This window comes from Falco naumanni, chromosome 4 (genome assembly GCF_017639655.2).
Source record: "Falco naumanni isolate bFalNau1 chromosome 4, bFalNau1.pat, whole genome shotgun sequence".
Lineage (NCBI taxonomy): Eukaryota > Metazoa > Chordata > Aves > Falconiformes > Falconidae > Falco > Falco naumanni.
Genome location: NC_054057.1, coordinates 105,961,410 through 105,986,145, shown reverse-complemented (window position 1 = coordinate 105,986,145; position 24,736 = coordinate 105,961,410). Strand labels below are relative to the sequence as shown.

The 24,736-nt window shown below is 43.8% G+C and overlaps 1 protein-coding gene across 5 annotated transcripts in view; it reads right to left on the bottom strand.

The window, feature by feature from the left end:
- The window catches only part of POC1A (POC1 centriolar protein A), a 62,799-nt gene extending 39,963 nt beyond the window's left edge, over positions 1 to 22,836 (bottom strand). For 2 of the 5 annotated variants that reach the window (XM_040591335.1, XM_040591337.1), the window contains exons 1-7: positions 22,724 to 22,836; positions 21,228 to 21,312; positions 14,697 to 14,868; positions 11,276 to 11,455; positions 10,052 to 10,159; positions 8,585 to 8,700; positions 3,189 to 3,322 (exon numbers count right to left, since the gene is read on the bottom strand). In XM_040591335.1, the coding sequence (XP_040447269.1) occupies positions 3,189 to 3,322; positions 8,585 to 8,700; positions 10,052 to 10,159; positions 11,276 to 11,455; positions 14,697 to 14,868; positions 21,228 to 21,312; positions 22,724 to 22,741 (813 nt within the window). In that variant the 5' untranslated portion in view covers positions 22,742 to 22,836. Of the gene's footprint in view, positions 1 to 3,188; positions 3,323 to 8,584; positions 8,701 to 10,051; positions 10,160 to 11,275; positions 11,456 to 14,696; positions 14,869 to 18,001; positions 18,087 to 18,253; positions 18,273 to 19,508; positions 19,532 to 21,227; positions 21,313 to 22,634; positions 22,653 to 22,723 lie in introns of those variants that run through there. The other 3 variants (XM_040591339.1, XM_040591336.1, XM_040591338.1) reach the window with 3 other exon arrangements.
- Between the last annotated feature and the right edge of the window lie 1,900 nt (positions 22,837 to 24,736).

Sequence of the window (24,736 nt, the reverse complement as noted above, 5' to 3'; positions counted from 1 at the left end):
TGATCTAAAATCAACTACTTACTATTTGCAACACACCTTTCTCTCCCTTTGTTGGTCCAGTTCTGTGCAGCCCTGAGATGTCCTCACTTCGTTCACAGAGGACTAGGCCTGCGTGGAAGTTTACCACCACCTAGGTAGAGCTGGCAGCAGACCGTAAAGGAGCACATTTGTTTCCTGTGCACCTGCTCAGAAGCAGACAGCATGTATGCCACCCAGGTAGGTAGAACGCAGCTACTTCAGGGTTCAAGTCAAGCCTGCTTAGAGAATCGTAATTTTGCATTTTCTGTCTTCCTAGTTATAAACATAACCATGCAGATGTTTTCTAAATATTTACTGAGAACTTCCATTTCACTAAGGAAGTCAGTCTGGAAATGCTCTAACCAAACCACCCCAAAGGGCAGACAAGCACTGTGTACATACCTGCTCTCCTCTAGCAACTCTCCGGAGGTGACTTATGAGCCCCAAAACATTCTGTTCCCCAACGATGATTCAGTACCAGAGTTGGACCTACATACCAACCCGGTGTCTCATCTGTATGGAATTAGGCAAGAGTACTTCACAGCCTGAAGCACTCCAGAACTAAAATATGCAGCACAATACAGAATGATACTTTGCAGCTGCAAGATGTCAGCTCCAAGCTGCAAACTCCCGTCTCTAACAATCCTTCTGCTACGAGGGGGCCAGCTACATTACAATTAAAGACAGCAATGTAAACTTGGCAATCCTCCCTATGTAAACTACAGCTAATCAGCTGCTAACAAATTCCTGGCACTCCAACAGTTGCGTCAAAGTATGTCTTAAGGACATTAAAGTTTTTTTTTCCTTCAAGTGTCCACTCGCATGCACCCTTCCCAGAACAACATAATGGCAGTCCGCTGTCAGAGCAGGAACAAAGTCTCAACCAGCATATTCAATCACCCACACGAAGTCACAACTCAAGAATGTCTTCAGAACAGGCTGTTCATTTGGTGACTAACCTATAGCCCTCACTTAAAAAGGCAAATCTACTTAATGACCAAAAAAAATCCACACCCACTTCATTTTTAGCCACTTTGAGATACTGGCAGAAATCACAGTGAGAATGGAGGGGAAAATAAAGCCCTCAGCACTAAGCAGCCTGGGTTTATCTATGAGCAAAGCAGTTAAACGCTGCGGCCAGTGCAGCAATCCACCCCAGCAGCTTCTGGTAAAAGCAGGGCTTGTTGTCACTGCCAGTTGCTTACTGTGAATGGAGCACAGGTAATCATACCTTATTTTTCCACTAAAAGTGTATCTGTTAAATCAGGCATCAAAAGAACTAACCCACAACAAAACAGGACATGCCAACAGAGGGAATGCCAGCCAGGGCTATGCTAGAACTGGTTCCACTGCCACCTTGGTGCAATACCCTCGAAGATGACCAAAAAGCACAACCAGCCACTTTCATACTTCTGCTTGTTTCCAAATTGAAGGAGGCAAAATCCCACAATGGCAACTACCCTTCAGCTGTTCCACTGTCAAAGCATTTCCAATACCAGTTAGATGCCTAGGAAAGAGTGGCAGAGGTCCTACTGATCTGAAACAGTGGGGGAGGGGAAATATGGAGCTTTAAGTTTACTTCTGAACAGATGACTCACAAATCAACTGTTTCATAGAAGCCCTGAGTTAAGTACAGCATCAGCCTTAACGGCCTTTCCATTATCTAACTCTGAAGACCTCCACCACCATAGTCAGTTTTGGACTCTCACTCAAAGCTAAACTCTGTGGGGTGTTTTGTGCCGCTGCACTCAGTGAGAAGCAACCTACATCTCAGAAGGGAGGAAAATGGAAAGCAGGTTCAGCTTCCTGCTGAACAATAACCAACCAGGCACATCCCTTCCTGAGGGAAGGATGAAAGGTGCAAAGATTCACTGTCTTCCCACACTTACCCTTTTCCAGAACACAAAAGACAAATATGAAAACAAAATTAAGACAACAGTTCGAAGCTTTGCAGCCCCCATCTGATAAGAGTATCCACTTAGTCTAGTTTTCAAAGTAAGAATGTTCTATGTAGTTAGGGTTTACATGTTAGGATAACCAGGATTTGTTATCCTCCCCCCCCATTCTTTTCAACATTTGAACCCTTCGGTCGGTTTTAATCACATCTTTCCATGAAGTAGAGTCTTAAGTATGAGGCTGTCCTGTTTTTCCATTATTATTACAAAAAAGGAGAAAAGTTTATCAATAGACAGCAAAAGAGAAGTTACAGAACAAACTTGATCTTTCCAGACATCAGACAAGGCAGTCACTAAACAAAGCTACTAGAAGCCAGAATTATCAGTTTTCCAGCTTACACAGCTACTATTATTGCCCAGAACCATGCCCATGACCCGCAACAGCTTCAGGCTGTTATTTTTGCTGGCTAGTTTTGATGTTGTAAGACTCAGCCCCCATTTTAACAGAGATACAAGTGGGTTAAGAATTGCTGTTCTCTGTCCCTGTGGGAAGGGAACCTTTAAAGCAGGTCTGCTTTTTTATGCCTTTAAGCCCCACTCAGCATGAACAATGAAATTGGTCTATTTATTTTCATTTAACATTTAAAAAGAGAGCCCCAAGGATTCATATAATTAACCTTACAAGCAACACATCCAGCAGCATAACGCTAATAGGCCAATCAGTTAAACTTAACTAACCAGAAGCATTTATCACCTTCAATTATTTAATTCAGTCCATTAACAAAATGGAAACATGTTCCAAAATCACACCCCAAAATGGATTTCCTCCATTTTACCACTACTGTCCTTAAGTCTCCTGTCAGATGAACAGCGTTCACCTTCACAACACCTACACCAGGGGGCCAAGTGTTATTTGCACCACTCCAGAGGGGGAGACAGTCAGAGCTGCACAAAGAATGCATGACAGACACAGGATTAGAGTCTAGGGCATAGCTCTGACTGTGCCCCTTAGGTCTCACACTTGCATCCTCAGTACTGGAGCTCCCTTTTTGTCTTGCTTTCTCATGCTTTCCATTCCTGCCTTACCTCTTTCCTTCACCCTAGGCCTCCCCTCCAAAACAGTGATGATCTCAAAGATTATTAGTAGTACTATCATCGTAATTTTATGCAAGAAAGTTTTCAAAATATTTTTGGCCATGAAGAATTAAAGGCTCAAGCACAAATCTGCCCAGTTTGTTACGGGCTACACATAATGTGTAAAAGGCTTTGCCTCACCTGGTGACCATGAAGAGTATACAGAAGTCTTCCTTCCAGCAAGTCCAGAATTTTAAGAGTTGAATCATTGGAAGCAGTAACCAGATAGTTTCCAGAGGGGTGAAAAGACAGACTGTTTACCACTGCACTGTGCACTACAGATGGAAAAAACATATATAATAGTCACCGAGACCAGTTTACATAAGCCCAAGGCAAAAGAATAAAATAAAGTACAAGTACATTCCAATTTTCTGTTATAAAGTTCAACAGGAAAATTATCATGGGAGAAACATTCCACAAAATCTCTTCAAAGCACTGGCGAAGAAGGGCAGTACTCAATTCTTGTAAAAATAGGCACTACTTTATTGAAAAGAAAAAAGCTTTGCCAATTATTCTGGGAGATTTAAGGCTACAAAAGCTTCCAGCATAGCCCCAAAATGTAACTATATGCACAAGTGAGCTATATGATTCTGTGAAAGAGCTGGACATTGACAAATTTTACTATTGTGGATCTGTTCTTCTCGCTCTCAAGTCTTTCTCTAGAATAAAATCTATATGCTGGTGCGTTAAGATGATGACTGAAATTACAATGAAAGACAAACTGAAGCTTGGCATTGCACAGGTTCTTCTGTTTTCCTACCCAACTCTAACCAGGATTGGGTTTAAGAGGAACTAGGAAAGAAGAATCAGCAACTTGAAAATGGACCAGTATAAGCAGTATTTCTTCAGACATCCAGTTTGGCTCACCGAAAATTTAAAACAAGTATGAACAGACAAACTATCAAGGGTATGAATTTCCAACAAATTAATCCTTCCTGTATGAAGATTAAGAGTTATTTTGAAAAGAGCTAAAGAAAACGCTCTAGCAAAAAAGTCAAACTACACTTAAGTTCACTGTAACATTAAACATCTAACTAATGTAGGGCTTTTTCCCCCCTCCTTGAACTTCTAAAAAACAGGCTATTGAACATATTTATTTATGAGAAAAAGCAGTACATTACACATGCATAGTTTGCTGAGCATGTCTGACATTAAAGAATACTAAGACTATGCCTGAAGAGGGTTTTAACTATCAAATTATTCTCAATTATACTCTGTGTCCTCCAAATGCCCTGGTATCTTGAATCTACTACTAGTAATACATCCCCCTCTCAACTAAATTTACAGTCCCTTGAGAGTCTACTGTGCATTTCAAATCCAAACCGCACATCAAAAAACCTCAAAATAAATTCTGAAAGACAAAAGAACCAATTTTTTCTTTCCCCCAGATGTTGACTTTAAGCAGAAATCTGAAATAATCTTGCTCAGTTGTAAAACAGAATGCATCTACTTTTGAAACTCTCACGAACACGAGATACCTCAGCTTAAGTTCTGAGAACAAGTTCTTGACCTGTATGACTAAAAACACAGAAGAAAACCTTACCACAGGTAACTTCTGAACAGTTACTCTTGTTGGTGAACACTGCTCCTACCACACTGCTAGATCTTCCTGTGTCTCCCCCAGCCCTGTACTGTACTAGGTATTAAAGGATAAAAATTCTATGTGGAGTTTTTCCCCCTGAAAGAATGCCAAATACATTTACCCTTCGAAAGTTTTATTCTGAGTGATCTGTAATATTCCTCACTCCATTAGTGTCTATATATTCAAATAAAGGCAAACATATTTTCTTGACTAAGGCAAGTCCTGAAAAGAATCACACAAATTAATAATATATCCTCCAAGTTCTAGACAGCAAATAAAGTATTTCCAGCTTCACAAAAAAACCTTTTCATAATCAAAAGAAATCACACAGACTGTGGCTGTATAAGCAGTCACAGCTTCTGCATCTGAGGAGTTCCTGGCTGTCATAAGCTCAGAGAAAACTTCACCTCTCCTCTGTCAAACCAGCTCATACCTCCCACCAGACCATTCACAACACCTCTGCAAAAACTTGCCTACATGTCCTGCAACCTCACTTGATTTCATCTGGCAAACAACAAATCCGGTGCAGCATGAGGTGGCATCTCCCAGTGACTTGCTGATACAAGCCTACCCTTCCACTAGCCAAGCCCTAGAAAAATAACAGTCAGGTAAGGGACTTAGACTGGGGGGTTAACAACTAAAACTGAGTCATGCCAGCCTACAGAGTGACTGAACATAACTGTCCCAAGTCTGACAGTACTAATTGTATGTAAACAGTGAATGCAACAACTTAGTAAACACCAGTGAGAAGATAAATTAGGATGGACTTGAAATAATCACAGTCCCTAGCAAAGAGAGAACTACTATCCAGCCCCATCTGAACTGTGTAAGAGTACCAACTGTTCTTTTTAAACACAGTTATTAAAAAAAAAAAAAAAAAAAGCTGTTTTCAGATCTGCAACAGAGGTGCCCCACACACAACTTTGCACAGGGCAAAAATGTCAGGTGATAAACATCGGCCATTTTTGTAGGAGGATGATCTGCTGTACAAAAATGTTAGCGCCAAGTAGAAGATTGAATAAAGCATCTGTCTGTTCTGTACAGTAAGCGTGACCAGAGCATACTTTACTTTGCTCAAAAAAAAAACCCAAAAAAACCCACCAAACTACACACAATACAAAAGTTTTGCAGTTTGCTCTCTACCTCCAGCTTTCCTGGAAACTTTCTTGTCCTGGCGACAAGAGCAACACTACTAAAAGACTAATCAGTTTTGGAAAACAACTGGCAGGGCTACTCATCTATTAACTCCTCCATGCAACTTAATCTTTAAAATGGATTCCCTTGACATGAGGCAGCTCGAACCAAAGGAAAAGATGCCATCTAGTGGGACTGAGACAGCAGCTTCATATAGGACAGCCACAAAGCTAAACCCGGTTTAGCCAAAAGGCACAGGTATAAACTCTTGGAAGATTGGGACTTAACAAACACATCTCCAGAACACATTAAAAACGCATCAGTTTGCAGCCACAGGTGCATGCAATGACTGCATGCAGGTACCACTGCAATTGTAGGTCTCTTTGGCCTTTATGACTATTTCTAGTTCAAAGTTTAACAGACAATTAGGATTTATATAGTAGCTGTTAAAAATAACACTCATAACAGGAAAAAGATCTCTTCAATAGCAAGTGTGTCAGACTAAAATGCCATTCAGTAAGGGTGGGATACAGGGGAAATGTGTAATTCCAAGACAAAAAATAAACCTGGCAGCCAAACCTAAACCGCACTAGATTCAGACAATTTAATAGCAGTAAGTGGAAAGCAGGAAGAGACGATTTTTTGAGCCAAGTTATACTGTGGCTGGAAACACACTGCAGATCTTGCCACTGTTGAAAAGCTGATAAAGTAGGTTAAAGGACAATCTGACACTGTTCAAGTATTTAAACACACTACCTATTTTAGCAACAAGACTTCAAGAGGGCATTTCCAAGTATTGATATGGGTCACAAGTTAACAATACTTATTACACAAAGAATTACACTTCAGTATTCATCGTTGTAATTGTACCAGCTCTATACTGATGACTTGGAACAGTCATTAGAAGGCTTGATTTCCATTGGATCTTGTTAACTATCAGAGAACTGGGAGTGATTCTGAGTCCGTAAGAATCACTGAAGAAATAAAAAAATAAATCACATTATATGAGAGTTCAAGGAGCTCAGGCAGGATTCCAACTGAAGAATAATTCAAAGACTGCTCAGCTTGACTACGCAGGGAGAATACACTTGAGAGGACCACACTACAAGCCAAGAATAAAAACACAGTGCAAGTCCAGGAGACTGATGCTAGAAATAAGGAGTAAGAGTTTATTTTTTTTCCTACTCAAGAAAAAACCCTGTTCCAATGATAGTGGTGTCACCATCAGTGCTTAATAGTCAGATCAGATGATCATAATAGTGTTTCCATCTATATGCAAACAGCAGAAGAACAGCCCTCTACATACAGGACTACAAAAGCATTCTGAAGTTATTGCCAGACTGTTTCTATTCCACAGCAACCTCTTTTTGAGGAGCTTTTATTTTCTTTTTTATGGAATCCAAATGACTTCCATGATATTAGTTTCTCTGCAGACAACCTGCATTTGCTTTGGGATGAGTAACCACCATCGCTCTCATCTACCAGAAGTGGTCTAGTCTTTCACAGGTTGCTGTGAAGAAAGACAAACCAAAGAACTCTGCTCCTTAAACATCACTCCAGTTTCTCTGCCTTTCTGTATCAAGGGAAACTAGACAACTTTTACTGAGAGCCTGTAAATTCTTTCGTCACCCTGTGAGTAAAGGGATACACAGTCAAAAGCACCTTAAAAAGTGATTCTTGCTACATAAAGCCAGCAGAAGCTTTAATTTAGAACTCAAAAACTAACTTGTAAAGTTAGCAGGAATCAACCACAAGCTATTTTACTATGTATTTTCTGCCCAGCATTCAGTTGCGAGGCTGTTGCAGCAGGAACCGACAGTATTCGATGCGGATGGCAGAAAGAACACAGAAGCTCCCGCTCAGTACCTCTGATCTGCTTTACTAGCATGCCAGAAGCAGTCTTTGTGAAAAGTTAACAAAATTAAGTTTAACAAGCTATCTATAGTGGAAACGGCACTTGAGAATGTATGGATTTACAAAATACTACAGCAGCCTTAAGAATTGGTATAGTAAAGGAAAGAAATACTTCATTTAGGCTCAGGAAACTAATATTCACAAAACGGGACAATCAAACTCACAAGGAACTTGCAAGGACAGGAAAGCACATTTTTCGTACCCAGTTCTACCAAACAGCAGCACTAATCAGTTTGACAAGAACAGGTAATGGCAGGAGATGCCGTTTGGAAAGGGGTGGGCGTGGAGGTTCAGACTCCTAAATATAAAAACTAGCTAATCCAAGGACAAGCCAATCTGGACAAGTCATAACAAGGTCAAAACTAATTCTAGAAGCTGAAAACCAGATAATGCAGGAGGAACCATAAACAAGGATCATGGTATAGAAATGCAATTGGTTGATTTTGGTTTTCCTCTTTTGTTAACTTTTCCTAATTTTCTCACAGAGAACTTAACCTTTTGCTTTGCTGGAATGCATCTGACTTGTCCCACAGGCTTATACAGAGGCAAAGACTACATCCTTTTCACTACACACCATCTCAAAATCAGTGAATACGAACCAAGTGGCATCACAAATAACACCCACGCACACCTGCAACATTGTTCCAGCATTGAGGCTTTTTTGCTTTTTTATGGTGGATAGTGGAGGAGAAATCAGAATAGAGGTGGTTCTCACCAACATGTGAGAATCAGTCTTGGAGCGAACACAAAGCGAAACATGATATTTGGTAAAAAAAGGCTTCCACTGGCAGGCCTAACCCAGTGCCTTTCTGGAAAAGCAGCAGGTGATGGAGAAACAGTCCTTGGACTTCAGAGCAATTCGTATCAACACATAGAAAGGTCCAGCTTTTCTAAGATCTTAACTTGCCTTGATAATGCTGAAGGAGTCTATTCATCCTAACGTCCCACACCTTCACTGTGTTATCTGTACCAGCCGCAGCAATGCATGTACCACTGGGATGAAAATCCACATGATTCACAAACCTGTAAATTGCAGTTAAATCCAATTGTTTACATTCAACTCTTGCTAAAGATCAAAAAGATCTTTTCAAGAAGGGAAGCTACATCATGGTGCATTGAATGCTATGGAAAGGAGATAACCTGAAAATGTATATTGCTGAATTCCTCTTAAGGCCTTGCTTATACACCAAATAGACTGCAGGATTATATCTAAGCATACATCTTCAATGTTTAGCATTTCAGGTGTAGGAGCTATAGGTACAAGCCTCCCAAAATCTGATGGATCCAACTGTCACAACAACATTTTAAAGTGTTCATTTAATGTTTGCATAATATACATCTTTACTAAACAGGATTTCTAGAGCGTGTACAAGACTGAACAGTTATTTTTCTTCTGTTAGGCTTAACTAACTTTAAGGTGGAACTTACTCAATTTGTGTCTGAAATCGTATGTTGCCACTTGGAAGGTAGTGAGACAGAGACCAAATTCCTTTCTGGACCTGTATGCAATCAATTTTTATTTTGACCTCAGAAGTAAAGTAAAGCCTTCAGAACCTTCAGTGAAGAGCACCTTTTAACTCCTCACACAACCTATGCCAGAAATTTGATAAAATTAATTATCCTTTAAGTATTCCTGTATCAAATGCTGAGGAAGTTGACATATTTCAACAGGTTGTTTGGACAAGCTATATTCTTAAGAGCACTCAAAAAAATAATGCTGTCTGCATTTGTGTATTACTTGGAAAGAACACAACTTTGTACTTAATTCAATGCAGCAAGAAATTAGGAAGAATTCAGTCTCAGTTCTCTAAGGACTTGCTTTGTGTTTCTGAACAAATTAATTTTTGCTGTGGCTCAATATTCTTGATGAAAAAAAAATCCCAATTCAACAGCTGTTTTTCTGTTACACAGTGTTTTTTGGAATAACCTTGTTATGCAAAAATTTGAGGTTGAAACAAAGCAGTCAAGTACCAATCTACCAATACGCTTTTGCTCTTTTAATTTACTTTGACTCAGAGTGAAATAAAAGAGCTTAACATAGCTAGAAGAAGAAATAAAGAATTTAAGCATCTTCAAAAACAAACAAGCATAAAGAAACCAAGGCTAGACGTGCTGGACAGTTACCAAAATATAACCCTTCAGGTTCTAATCTGGGGAAGTCATAAAAAGGTCAAAGCAATACTGGAAGCTCTTCTTGCATCTCGTCCTCTGCTGGCTGCTTTTGTAATAGATGCTAATGACTTTTTAAGAGGTAGAAATGATTGCCAGGACAAGGACTTTCGACCATAGTCAGAAAACCAGGTGTACATTCATCAGACATCTCTGTTTCAGAAATCTCAAGAAGGCTGGTCCCCATGCACCACCAGGTACTTACCCCCCATGCTCACAGAAGGAGTGTATACATTCTCTGCTGTTTTTATCCCACAGTTTGACAGTTTTATCATCACTGGCTGAAACTATCAATCGTCCATCAGGAGAGAATCTAAGATAAGAGTTACAGCAATTAAGAAAATCACCCAAAAGGTGTACAAGGTCAACTGGTTTTGGCCAGTTGTCAAGGTATGTTGGTAAAAACACTTTGCTCTTCAAGAAGTCACGCTGGCATCAGTGAGACTAAAAATTCAATTGCTGTAAGTTGAGAGAGAGAAAAAAAAAAAAAAGCAGCTTTAAGACCTCAAACCATCCCTAATTCCAAAAGTACATAAAATAACCCTCAGGAAAGTTTTGAGTCCAACTTAAGATTTCCTGTCCTCCTTGCTTCAATTTAAGCTTACCTCAAGTTGTTTCTCTACCTTGATTCAAAACAAATCCTACCTTTGCAACAAGCATTCAGAGCACTACAGTTGCTCCCAAGGTAAACAGCTGCAGCAGAAGATCAAATATCATTTGAGCTCCTTACAAGAACGTATTAAGCTTCTATCTCAAAATTTCACATACAAGACAGATCAATCCCTCTCTTCAGAGACATACATTTTGCAGGATCAAGACTTGAGTCCCTAACTAGAGATCATCATCATACATACTGCAAAAACATTCTTTCTGCTCTGTAGGCATCTACAGTACTACTGCCCACCACCGCATTCAAGAGCTACAACGAACTTTTCACCTACAGAGAAACTGTGGCTTTATCCTAGATGCATATAATGCTTAAAAACTCAGCACAACTGAGATGGACAACTGAAAATCAAACCCAAGACAGTTACCTGGAAATAATGTTTTTATTATGGCAACACTTTCAGCATTTTGGAAGGAGCACAGGTATATAATTTTTAACAAGAGGAACGACAAATCTAAAAGGAACTAAGCTGAAATAACAATTAATCTCATTTTGCTTCTGTTAGCAACTCCAAGATGAAGAAGCCTTCCTACCAAGTAAAACCGAAACAGAGAACAGTCACAAAGCAAGTCTCTGCTTGACAAAGATCACTGAAGAAACACAAAGAGGGTACATAACTATTACCCAAAGGAATCCCTCTGCAGGTTAGCAATATATTTCAGTCACTACACACACTTGAATTATCCTAAATAGAAATGTGTTAGCCAAGATCATGATACTCAGTCTCTGCCCCATCTCTGTGTGTCAGAAAGCTGTACTTACCTGGCACAGCGAACCCAGTTTATGTGTTGACTAAGTGAGAACAGAAACTTCTGCCTGTGAACCGTCCACACTTTGACTGTTTTGTCATCAGAAGCTGTAACTAAGGACTGGCCATCGCTGGAGAAATGAACACTTCTTACAGTTGCTGTATGAGCCTTGAACACAGTAGATTCTCCTTTGCTATACAGAAGGAAAGAGCACTTTAAAACTGTACAACAGGGCAGCAAGGACAGTATGTACCTGAAAACACAAAACTTCTGTATGCTGAGCAGTGCTATTAATGACCACTTCTATGGGTGCTGCATGTGCTTACGTTAGGAAGAAAACATTGATCAACCCCAAACAAACTTACACTTCATGAGCTACACAGACTACATAGCTAAAACCAGTTGGTCCAGTTCAACACTCGAGTCCAATCCAACAGGAAACAACCCATGTTTCCTATAAAGGGGCAGCAGAAGGTGCTGAGGTTCTGTACTGTTACCAGGTCTTTTGCTGCAAGGCAGGTGAGGAGGGAGGTCACAGTTCATCTAGACCAGGGGTCCTCAAACTTTTTAAACAGGGGGTCGGCGCGTGGATTAAGTGGCAGGAAGTCATCTGCGGCTGCTTGGTTTCCCTACCACCCCCCCCCAGTGGGGGGGTTCTGTAAATACTGGGGGACGGATTGAGGATCCTGGGGGGCCGTATCTGGCCCATGGGCTGTAGTTTGAGGACCCCTGATCTAGACAGAGCCAAGCAGGCAACCGCCTTCACAGCTGTTCCTGTAATGGCCCACACTCCAGCTGAGTGCTTGTGATGAAGTATCACAGAAGAAATAATACAAGTGAATTCAGCATGCCTGATGTTGTACAACTTTGAGCAAGCTACCATTAACTCAGCCAGACAAGACAAAAGACAAGGTATTGTTATTCTTCTTTACTCATCCCTTCCAGACAAAATGCAAGAGGCATGCTCCTGGCAAATAAACACAAGGCTTATTTAGAGATCCAACGTGCAACATATTTATAGAGATCCAACAGGTATATTTTGGACCAAGAGTCCCATATATCTCCAGTATGTACTAGACTACCAGCAGCTCCACACTCACAGACAGAAGAGAAAAACAGAAAAACATGGTGGGAGCAAATCCTTTCCTCCCTTCTCCATTAGAATCTAACAGGCTTTATACTGAGGCTGAGGACTACTAAAACTGTAAAGGCCAAAAACTCAAAAATAGTACATATCTTCCAGCAATATTCCCTCCCTCCTCAGAAAAGGTCAGAGCTGCCTAGTTTTATTTAATCCTTTACCTGCCAGAAGGCAAGGCACAGTAAAGGTTACTTCTCTGGAAAGTTTTCTTTCTGTCCAAAACCACAGAACATACCCAAGTCTGATAAAAACTCATGCAGAAACATGAAATTACAAAATGCTGTCAGGATGGCTTACAAAAAACAAATCCCAAAGCCAGAAATCCACACACCAGGGTAGTATTAGCTCCTTTAGTAACCTATCACCCTTGAAATGGTCTGCAAGTTTCAGGTTCTTTGGAAATAAAGTCCTGGACCACAGACTACGGGGCAGCTTCTCCTTTCCCTCTTAATGACAGTGCAAAACTGGGAAGCCAAAGGTCTCAAACCTGATTTAACATCTTCGTTGTTGTATTTAGAGAAGGTAAATTGACAAAGAATACTAAATAAACACAGATTAAAGGTGCCATGCACCAAGGTATCCACAACTGGCATAACAATAACCCTTTCCACACTGGCCCTTTTCTGACATGACAGCTACAGGTGCAATTTCGACCACAGAACTCACATGCCTAGGCAACCAAGACAGAATCACCCAACACAAGTTCAGTTTTCTCACCACGTACCAGACCCTTCTTAAAATGAGTACATTAGCTACAAGTTTGCACAGTAATTTATTTTCAGCATTGTGTTAGCAGCACAGCCCTGGAAGACAGCCAAATGACACCATCAGCCTCTTTCTTAATAGGAGGTTAATGAGCAGCACGGTTAAATTTTAATCATAATCTTCCTTGTGCCTTTTAATGATACATATGCTAACATGTCATTGTGGTAACTCCTTCCAAGAAAGTTAAATTGAAAACTGAAATAATTATAATTTAAACTAGAATCTGCAAATTTTAGTTCTATTTCACTATAAATTAAGATATTTAAAAGCACTTTTATCACAGATTTTAAAAAGTTGCTTTCAGAACTCTCTCCACAGCAGAGATTACTATGGCTTAATAGATCATCAAATAAAGCTTCCAATGGGTAATCACAACCATAAGAACTCATCAAAAATACACAACTAGTAATGCTTTCCCAGGTTCCTGAAGCAACAAGTGCATTTTAAAGTTGGGGTACAATTTTTGTGTGGCTTTGTTGGGTCTGGTTTTTAAAAATCCCTTTTATTTGCCAGGTCTGCTTCTGGACACAATCTTTTAGTCTTTGACAGCAGCAATTTACAAGCTTACAAGGAAAGGAACCTCCAATACCTTTTTATATGCCTGTCCTTTCAGAAAAAACAATCCCACCGTTTAGTGTGGGAACCAAGAGACCAGAGGAAACACTAGCAGTTGCTTTTCTGCATATTGGCTGAAAAAAGCTTCTCATTACTTGCAGCAAGATTAAGTCTTCAAGCAGTAGTTCTTCAGCAGTCTCCTGTTTGCATTGTATTTCAACTAATGTGTTCCATTGCTGAAGACATATAACTTAAAACAATGCACTGCAGAGTAAAACAATAACAGTTCACATTTCTCAGCCAATGGCTGCCAAGGACTTGACAAATGTTAATGACTTAAAGCAATTAAACACTACTCAGAAATGCAAACTTCATAATTAGGTTGAGGTACTGAAAGCAAATTTTTGTTAATCACATGCAAGCTCATGAAAAAGTCAATACATAATCCAAAGTAGTCTTTTACCTTAGTAATATACCATCATTTACTACCAGTGGAACAAAGAGTTACCAGTTTTAGACCAAGAAACAAAGGATAAGGACACCTAATCATTTTGCAGACGACTGCAAGCATGCAAGCTAGCAACCTCCACACTGCTCATAGAACAGGTTTTTCCATCACTAAACCTCCACTTGTGTTTCAGCATCTTGTTTAACACTGGTAGAGAAGCAAAGGATCAATTTGCTAAGCGGAAAGACAGACTGGGGGAGAAAGCGGAAGAAAAATCCAGCAGCTCACCACTGATTAACTACATTAGCAAAAGAAGTTAATACTGACTTTACAAAGGGTTTTAGTTTTGTTTCCAATGCAATTTCAAGATCACATTACCTCTCCGCTGCTAGAGCTGTCATATAAAATGGTTCTTCTTTCCCTCAAACAGATCCCAGTCTCATAGCTGGAGAACCGCTATCAAGAAGCAAGGAGAAATCCCAAACCAGAGTTCAGAAAGAGACACAGAAGGGAATAGATACTTACATACTGGGAATCCATAAACGGACTGTTTTGTCTCTAGAGCCTGAAGCCACCAGGTGACCAGAAGGTGAAAACTGAACACACATCACCGCATCTTTGTGGCCCACAAAGCGATAGGCTCTCATCTGAGGTTTCATACTCCAGATCATCAGGCAGGAGTCCATCGAGCCACTTGCTGAAATAAAAAGGAAAAACAAAACCACACAAAACCAAACTTGGATTAGTTCTTCTCCAATTACACTGAAAGTACATTTCACACTCAGTTCACCATCACAGTTTCCAGCAATCTCATGTACATTGTCCTTGAAGCTTCACCAATGCATTGCACACTATTTCATTACTAATTAAAAAAAAAAAAAATCAGTCTTGCATTAGCTTGGACTGACAATTTACTTCCAAGAGTCAGGTCACGCAACAGCTGCAGAGGCAAAAGCCACAAAAGCTGCAAAACTTCTTTGAAGTAAATACACACTAAGGAAACATGTAGAAGGCCTGTGAATGAAGGTTATTTTCAGCACTTTCTTACTGGGAAGCAGGGGTAGCTACCAGCTGCAGCAGGTGAAATATCAAGTAACACGCTACAGATTAAGAAGAGAAGCCCTGTGACTTGGTGACTTAAAGGCAAACCAGCTACATCACCCTCCAACACCCATCCCTTGCTTCAAAACATTGATCAAAGTCAACTGAGCAGTTCTTAACAATATATAAAAAATACAAGCTTGCAACACAATTAGAGCAGTGTCCAGTTTGCTACTAGTTAGCAGGATTTGATGGTAGTCATGAGAGGCCTTACGGAACTATGGATGGTGATGGGCTTGCTCCATCTACTGACACCCACTCTGCCACTCATGCCTACCTCTATACTCAGCTGTGGGAATAAGAAACAACCAACCAACAACCACCACAACTTAACTTTACGCTTGGGCTTCTAAGAAAGCGGTGGAAGAGGGCAAAGGCATGCTCCAAAGACTAAGGAAGAGAAAGGGCTGGAGGGAGACCCCAGAGGGCAAAGATTCTACTTAGGGGAACGTGGCCATTCCCCAGGACACATGCTTCTTTTCCAGTATCTCCCTCAGCCACAAAGGCAAAGGGTCACTTAAGCAGAAGGCAGAATTCAGGTGCACATGCTACATGCATGGAAAGCACAACTGACAACTCCATGACACTGAATTTCATACAAGCTACATCCCCCTCCCTTATCTGACAGGAGCCATACCAGTCCCTGCCAAGAATACCAGGCAACAATTTTCCCAAATGCAAAAGTAAATTCTGCTTCAATCTAAAACTCCCAGGCTGCCCAGGTCCCATCGCTGACTCAGTACAGTGAAAACTGAATGCTGCTCCTACCCTAAGGCTCGCTGTACTGCGTGAAGTCTGTAGCACTGGGGCCCTAGCAATCTGTTAAAGAGCAAACATATGCCCATGGCAACTTAAAAGTCTCAAACAGTGAGAGTAAAAATACCCCTTCAAATCAATTTTAATGCCTACATAACAGAAAACTTTGTAGATTTTCTACAGGCAAATATAGAATATTCACGTCTTAGCCTGCCAACAAACCCAAGCTGCACCTGTATCTCTCTACCCAAGCAGGTCATATCTCCAGGGAGATGAGAAAAAGACAGACAAACAAAACCAAGAACAAAACAAAACAGAACAAAAAAGCCACCACACGTCAGGTTCTGACATGGCAGTATCATAATTCCAAGATTTCAGTTCATTAATGTTACAGCAAAATACCAAATAGATTTTGCTGGAAATGCCCTTCTATTTCACAGTCATTTCAACACGAAAATAAGTCATCTCTCTTCCTGCTATTGATTTAGGATTAATATATGCCCACTTCAAACATAATCATTCATTATGCATGTCCTCTAAGGGGAAACAAAAACCCTTACATATTTGTCAGTTCAGTTGTTTTTATATTTCATACAGTCAATATCTGTCCTTAGAGATATGAAAATTTAAGGGGAGACAACTGTGTAAAAGTAGATTGAGCACACTGCCTAGTGTCAAGAGATTTGTATGTTAGTCATAACTACACTAAGTCATTGTCTGGCAAGGATATTAAGTTGCAATATCACAGCTTCCTCAGGACTGATGTTAAAAAATTCAAGGGAATTAATGCTCTGACATCTCAATAAAGCACTTCAGTATGATATTGCTTATATGTGACTTGTTGGCAATGACTATTATCCTCACTGGATTGGGCAAGCAATCTAATGGAATAAAAAGACTGCGTCCTCTAGGTTTGGTTGTTTTATTGCAAGGGACAAGGGGCAATAGGGAAAAAGAACTTTAAACTCTCATAAGACTCAAGTACACACAACTCATCCAACAGTAACTAAAAAAGAGAAAAGTCTTAGAATTTGTTCCCTTTCTTACCTGATCTCATTGACTAAAAATATCAAGAGCAATTATCTCATGGTGTAGATGGAGGCAGAAAAGGCCCCATACTACTTCTGAAAGGCCATTCAAAAGCAATGCTGAATTACATTCAGAGCACCCTCACTAAACAGAGAGACGCACTGACTGTATAGTTTTAGGGATACACAAACAGAATCACAGACACAGAGCAATCTCCGGCTCTGCAAGGATGCAGGAAGTGGTCAGGAAAGATAGCAGACAAAAATAAGAACAGCAGTAGGGAGAGAGGGGGTCCAAGATGCATTTGATTCATCTACATTCCCTTGCAGCTTCCAGAGCGTTGTGTAGGTTGCAAGATCCAGAACAGGATTACTACCTGCTAGACTGCTGCATTTCAATTTACTCATGCCTACCGCACCCACTGCCCACCAGGTGTATTGCCTCAAATTATCATTTCTGCAAGCCAAAGCAATGTCCACCATGCCACACAGACTGAACAGTGACTTCACAAAAAGTCAAACCCCTCCCCAGTTCCTACGCAATGCACACAGTGGGTTACTGAATAGCAACTGGGACACAAGCCTTGACATAAGCACAGGCAGCTGTCTAAAGCGGAGACAGGAAGACAGAGAAGAAAAAGTAAGGTTTTACCTTAAGCTGACTGCATGGTAAAGCCAAGTATGTGAAATGATAAGCAATGGTAGATGTCCCTAAAACTCTAGCGGGATGCACAAAATCTGCCACCCCCTCCAGTTCAACAATAGCATTTTTTTCAAAGCACACAGAAATGTCCATCCTGAAATTCTCCAAAATCTCAAAATCTCTTCACCACAAAAACAAGTTCTTTGCTGTTGTAGAGTTCAGTACCTCCACTGCTCCCCTCCATTTAACTAAAGCAGAAAAATTCTATCATCTGACCACCGAAGCACAAAAAGACAATTTACCCAATTGTTTCTTATTGAGACTGAAGTCCACGCTAGTGACAGCATCTCTGTGGCCTTTGAAGTGTCTCTCCAGGGACGGATCTTCCTAGAAGACAATAAGGTTCAGACACTATAGATTAAGAACCACCTTCACACAATAAACCCATTTTATTTCTACAAGTGAACCAAGCCACATATTCCTCCCACAAAAACTAGGCAGAGATAAGAAACACTGCACATCGCAAAATGTGAATTTCACATGTATTGACAAACCTTAAAAGAGGCAAATTATCCAAGTTGATACCCCCCCTGGATCTCAGGTGGTTTGTATGAATCATTCATGCATTTTTACAACATGCTGCTGGTACGGAGATCCCAAAGCTGACTTTGGAACATATCAGCCATGTCAATGACCACCTGAGCAGGCAGTCAAGCTCAACTTCGTTCTGACAGCTGCTCATCTCAGCCGAGGTGCAGCCAAGAGGCCACTGTTTGCACATAAGGCACAAATTTGCAAGACTTAACACACCTGTTGAAACAGGCAAGTAGAATCAGATTTGCAGCACCACAGACTAACCCACTACCCTTTCCCCACGTCTGGGGAACACAGCATGTCCCTAAATGGCACCTTGATGCAAAGGCCAAATAAAGCCTGAGGTCAAGGGAAAAAACAACCACAAAGCCACTGAGAGAACCATTACAAGAGGTTGTAACACTTGAAAATTGTCCAGACTTCAGAACAGGCTGATCAGCCTTCAATCCCTCCTCTCCTACACACAGCGTCTGCCTCCCTGGCAATCCCCACCACAGCCTGCCCCTCCTTCGGGCTTACCCACCGCCCCAGCCTGCTCAAACAAGCGCCCAGCCCCAGGATAACGGCTGACCTCCCCCCGCAACACCCACACCAGCCCTCCCCAGATGCAGAGCTCCCCTAACCTGGACCAGTCCCCCCAAGCCAATCCCAGCCACAGAGCACCCCAAACCCCAGGGCTGCCCCCCCAAACACCAGCAGCATTAAGCTCCCTCCAGCCCAACCCTGCCCCCAGCCCCTCCCAGCCCCAGCTGCTTGATGCCACCGCACAGCCCGCACCCAGGGAGCCGCTGCTGCACGGCCCAACCTCAGCGGCACGAAGCGCCCCCCCCAAACCCAGAACTGCCCCCCCAGAGCCTTCCCCCTGCACAGCCCGGCCCCAGCAACACCAGGCATTTCCCCCCCCGCGCCCCCTTCCCCCCTCACCTAAAGCACCAGCCTCCCTCACCTAAAGCACCAGCCTCCCTCACCCCCTCCCCAACCCTGCACCGCGCCCCACACCAAACCCCGAGCCCAGGGTCCCCAGGCACACCCCCCCGAGGCCACGGCCCCCGCTCCACCACCCTCCCAGGCTCCCGGGGGCTGCCCTCCCCCCTCAAGCCTTCCCCCTCAGCGGCACTAACCCCCCCGGGCCCGCCTCAGGCCTCCCCCCGTCCCAGCTCAGCTGCCGCTAAGCCCTGCAGCCGCAGCAGGCCCCCGGCCCGGCGGCCCCCTCACCATGCAGCGGCGGCCATGACGCCCCCGCGCGCCGCAGTTCAGTTTCCGCGCCTCCCGCGCGCCGGAGCAACGGTTCCTCCCGGCAGCAGGGCGCCGGGCCGGAAGGGGCGGGGGCGCTTCCGGTTGCGGGTCTCGTCTGGGCGCTGAGGGGCCGCCATTACCCCCCCCGGCGGCCGTCGCCTCATGGCTGGCGGGGGGCTTGGCTGGGAAGGCGCCACACAGGCCCTTGCCTGTGAAAGCCGGCTCCTCTGAGCGCGCTGGCCCTGCCTGAGGGTGCGCACCGGCGTTAGGGAAAACCCCCTTCCCTCGCTGTTACATTACTCGGCCCTTTAAGACGTGGAAGCATTTTGGCTTTATGATATATGTTAACTCACATGGTACGCTGCAGTGTAAGGAGGTAGTGAAGCTTTACTGGAGTCTCTGGTACTGCTCATACTTCAGTAAAATGAACTAAAGGATGGCCCGGTGTAAGGCCTATTAAGTTGCAATATCACAGCTTCCTCAGGACTGATGTTAAAAAATTCAAGGGAATTAATGCTCTGACATCTCAATAAAGCACTTCAGTATGATATTGCTTATATGTGACTTGTTGGCAATGACTATTATCCTCACTGGATTGGGCAAGCAATCTAATGGAATAAAAAGACTGCGTCCTCTAGGTTTGGTTGTTTTATTGCAAGGGACAAGGGGCAATAGGGAAAAAGAACTTTAAACTCTCATAAGACTCAAGTACACACAACTCATCCAACAGTAACTAAAAAAGAGAAAAGTCTTAGAATTTGTTCCCTTTCTTACCTGATCTCATTGACTAAAAATATCAAGAGCAATTATCTCATGGTGTAGATGGAGGCAGAAAAGGCCCCATACTACTTCTGAAAGGCCATTCAAAAGCAATGCTGAATTACATTCAGAGCACCCTCACTAAACAGAGAGACGCACTGACTGTATAGTTTTAGGGATACACAAACAGAATCACAGACACAGAGCAATCTCCGGCTCTGCAAGGATGCAGGAAGTGGTCAGGAAAGATAGCAGACAAAAATAAGAACAGCAGTAGGGAGAGAGGGGGGTCCAAGATGCATTGATTCATCTACATTCCCTTGCAGCTTCCAGAGCGTTGTGTAGGTTGCAAGATCCAGAACAGGATTACTACCTGCTAGACTGCTGCATTTCAATTTACTCATGCCTACCGCACCCACTGCCCACCAGGTGTATTGCCTCAAATTATCATTTCTGCAAGCCAAAGCAATGTCCACCATGCCACACAGACTGAACAGTGACTTCACAAAAAGTCAAACCCCTCCCCAGTTCCTACGCAATGCACACAGTGGGTTACTGAATAGCAACTGGGACACAAGCCTTGACATAAGCACAGGCAGCTGTCTAAAGCGGAGACAGGAAGACAGAGAAGAAAAAGTAAGGTTTTACCTTAAGCTGACTGCATGGTAAAGCCAAGTATGTGAAATGATAAGCAATGGTAGATGTCCCTAAAACTCTAGCGGGATGCACAAAATCTGCCACCCCTCCAGTTCAACAATAGCATTTTTTTCAAAGCACACAGAAATGTCCATCCTGAAATTCTCCAAAATCTCAAAATCTCTTCACCACAAAAACAAGTTCTTTGCTGTTGTAGAGTTCAGTACCTCCACTGCTCCCTCCATTTAACTAAAGCAGAAAAATTCTATCATCTGACCACCGAAGCACAAAAAGACAATTTACCCAATTGTTTCTTATTGAGACTGAAGTCCACGCTAGTGACAGCATCTCTGTGGCCTTTGAAGTGTCTCTCCAGGGACGGATCTTCCTAGAAGACAATAAGGTTCAGACACTATAGATTAAGAACCACCTTCACACAATAAACCCATTTTATTTCTACAAGTGAACCAAGCCACATATTCCTCCCACAAAAACTAGGCAGAGATAAGAACACTGCACATCGCAAAATGTGAATTTCACATGTATTGACAAACCTTAAAAGAGGCAAATTATCCAAGTTGATACCCCCCCTGGATCTCAGGTGGTTTGTATGAATCATTCATGCATTTTTACAACATGCTGCTGGTACGGAGATCCCAAAGCTGACTTTGGAACATATCAGCCATGTCAATGACCACCTGAGCAGGCAGTCAAGCTCAACTTCGTTCTGACAGCTGCTCATCTCAGCCGAGGTGCAGCCAAGAGGCCACTGTTTGCACATAAGGCACAAATTTGCAAGACTTAACACACCTGTTGAAACAGGCAAGTAGAATCAGATTTGCAGCACCACAGACTAACCCACTACCCTTTCCCCACGTCTGGGGAACACAGCATGTCCCTAAATGGCACCTTGATGCAAAGGCCAAATAAAGCCTGAGGTCAAGGGAAAAAACAACCACAAAGCCACTGAGAGAACCATTACAAGAGGTTGTAACACTTGAAAATTGTCCAGACTTCAGAACAGGCTGATCAGCCTTCAATCCCTCCTCTCCTACACACAGCGTCTGCCTCCCTGGCAATCCCCACCACAGCCTGCCCCTCCTTCGGGCTTACCCACCGCCCCAGCCTGCTCAAACAAGCGCCCAGCCCCAGGATAACGGCTGACCTCCCCCCGCAACACCCACACCAGCCCTCCCCAGATGCAGAGCTCCCCTAACCTGGACCAGTCCCCCCAAGCCAATCCCAGCCACAAGAGCACCCCAAACCCCAGGGCTGCCCCCCAAACACCAGCAGCATTAAGCTCCCTCCAGCCCAACCCTGCCCCCAGCCCCTCCCAGCCCCAGCTGCTTGATGCCACCGCACAGCCCGCACCCAGGGAGCCGCTGCTGCACGGCCCAACCTCAGCGGCACGAAGCGCCCCCCCAAACCCAGAACTGCCCCCCAGAGCCTTCCCCTGCACAGCCCGGCCCCAGCAACACCAGGCATTTCCCCCCCGCGCCCCCTTCCCCCCTCACCTAAAGCACCAGCCTCCCTCACCTAAAGCACCAGCCTCCCTCACCCCCTCCCCAACCCTGCACCGCGCCCCACACCAAACCCCGAGCCCAGGGTCCCCAGGCACACCCCCCCGAGGCCACGGCCCCCGCTCCACCACCCTCCCAGGCTCCCGGGGGCTGCCCTCCCCCCTCAAGCCTTCCCCTCAGCGGCACTAACCCCCCGGGCCGCCTCAGGCCTCCCCCGTCCCAGCTCAGCTGCCGCTAAGCCCTGCAGCCGCAGCAGGCCCCGGCCCGGCGGCCCCTCACCATGCAGCCGGCGGCCATGACGCCCCCGCGCGCCGCAGTTCAGTTTCCGCGCCTCCCGCGCGCCGGAGCAACGGTTCCTCCCGGCAGCAGGCGCCGGGCCGGAAGGGGCGGGGGCGCTTCCGGTTGCGGGTCTCGTCTGGGCGCTGAGGGGCCGCCATTACCCCCCGGCGGCCGTCGCCTCATGGCTGGCGGGGGGCTTGGCTGGGAAGGCGCCACACAGGCCTTGCTGTGAAAGCCGGCTCCTCTGAGCGCGCTGGCCCTGCCTGAGGGTGCGCACCGGCGTTAGGAAAACCCCCTTCCCTCGCTGTTACATTACTCGGCCTTTAAGACCGTGGAAGCATTTTGGCTTTATGATATATGTTAACTCACATGGTACGCTGCAGTGTAAGGAGGTAGTGAAGCTTTACTGGAGTCTCTGGTACTGCTCATACTTCAGTAAAATGAACTAAAGGATGGCCCGGTGTAAGGCCTGTGCCGTGCAGAAGCTGAGAGCTGTCTGAGGGATGAGGGATACCCCTGGGCAGCTGAGGGAACAGCAGCGTCCAAACCTCTCTGACACAGCTCTGAAGCCCTTCCAGCATCAGCGATGACTCCAGAGATGTCTGGATCCATATCTGGATCCATAGACAAGCAGCAAGAATACTGCAGAAATAGTTGCTTTGCAAAATTTTCCTACGACTGGTCAAATAGTATTGTACCTAAACGCTTGAAGGGTGTAAGGTCCCAATGTAAAACCACATTTGGGCCTCACTGGCTGGGACACCTTGTGCACAAGTAACTGTTTAGCCTTGTAGACTTTGTGCTCTGACCTCTCTCCTCGGTCAGGGCAGGTCAGTTGCAAATTTTCATAACGTAGCACATTGCCCGCACCACTGCCAAAACAGTCTTTTTTCATCCCATTATGCCTCTTCCCAGCATAGTTCTTAACACATCAGCAGGAGGTGTGCTTCCTAACTGTGCTGAAGTCAAAGAAAAGCAGAAATGCATGTAATACTCCTGCCTGCATTTTACAGGCTCCTTATCAGACCACCAAACGTTGCGTTCCTTCCTCTTCATCCTCTGGGCAGGAGATGTTCCCGTTCACTGTATCTGAATCACTCCTGCTTTGTTCATAAATGGAGAGCACTTGCTTGTCTGGAGGCCTTGTGACTTAAAAGTTGAAGATTTTTGCAGAGACCTCATTCTACTACATGAAATTTGGGTTTTGAATTGATTATTTTCCAATTATTAAGGAACTGACAGCTTCATTCAACACATGGGGAATCCTCTAGCTTTTGTTCCAGCACTAACAAAGGGCTGCCAAATTACACAAGTCTGTCTTTGTTGTTGAAAACTGCCTGCCACAGTGTAGGGCAGCGGATGGCCTCTAACATGACACTTCTCAGAGCGCAGCCAAGCAATAAGGAACTTTACAAGATACATTTTAAGCTCTGCTGAAGTTGGACCAGAAATTATTTTACTCCCACTCCTAATCAACAGCAAAAAAGGAAAAGAAGTTTTCCCTAATGTGAATCAGCCCAAGCAATCAAGCTCTCCACTTCTCAGAAAGCAGTCGGTCATGTATTTTGTCTAAATGCGTATTTGTGCCTTTTCTAGCTCCCCCCCCCCCCCCCCCCCCCCCCCTTTTTTTTTAGATTAATATCTCTAACTGAAAAGTTAGAAAGGGTTAAAAAACATTTGCTTTCTTAAGGAAAAGCAGAGTCAGGTGGAATGCCTGAACATTTCAAACCTTTTCCTTATCTACCAGGACGTTTTGCTCTGCTTAAGGTCTGAACATACCTCTCCCACCACCAGTTGCAGCTTTTTCTCACCTAAATCAGCCAAAAGCATCAGGCCAGTCTCAGCGTGTGCTGGCTGCACCCACAGCAGTTGTGCCTGGTCCCTGGGGACAGCACTTTGCCTCCCAGCACCTCCATGCCAGATTCCAGTGAAGGATGCAAATCCCTGCTGAGGTTGTCATCGGTGGGAGGCTCTGTACACTGCTGCCAACCCACAGTCAATGCCCACACATTG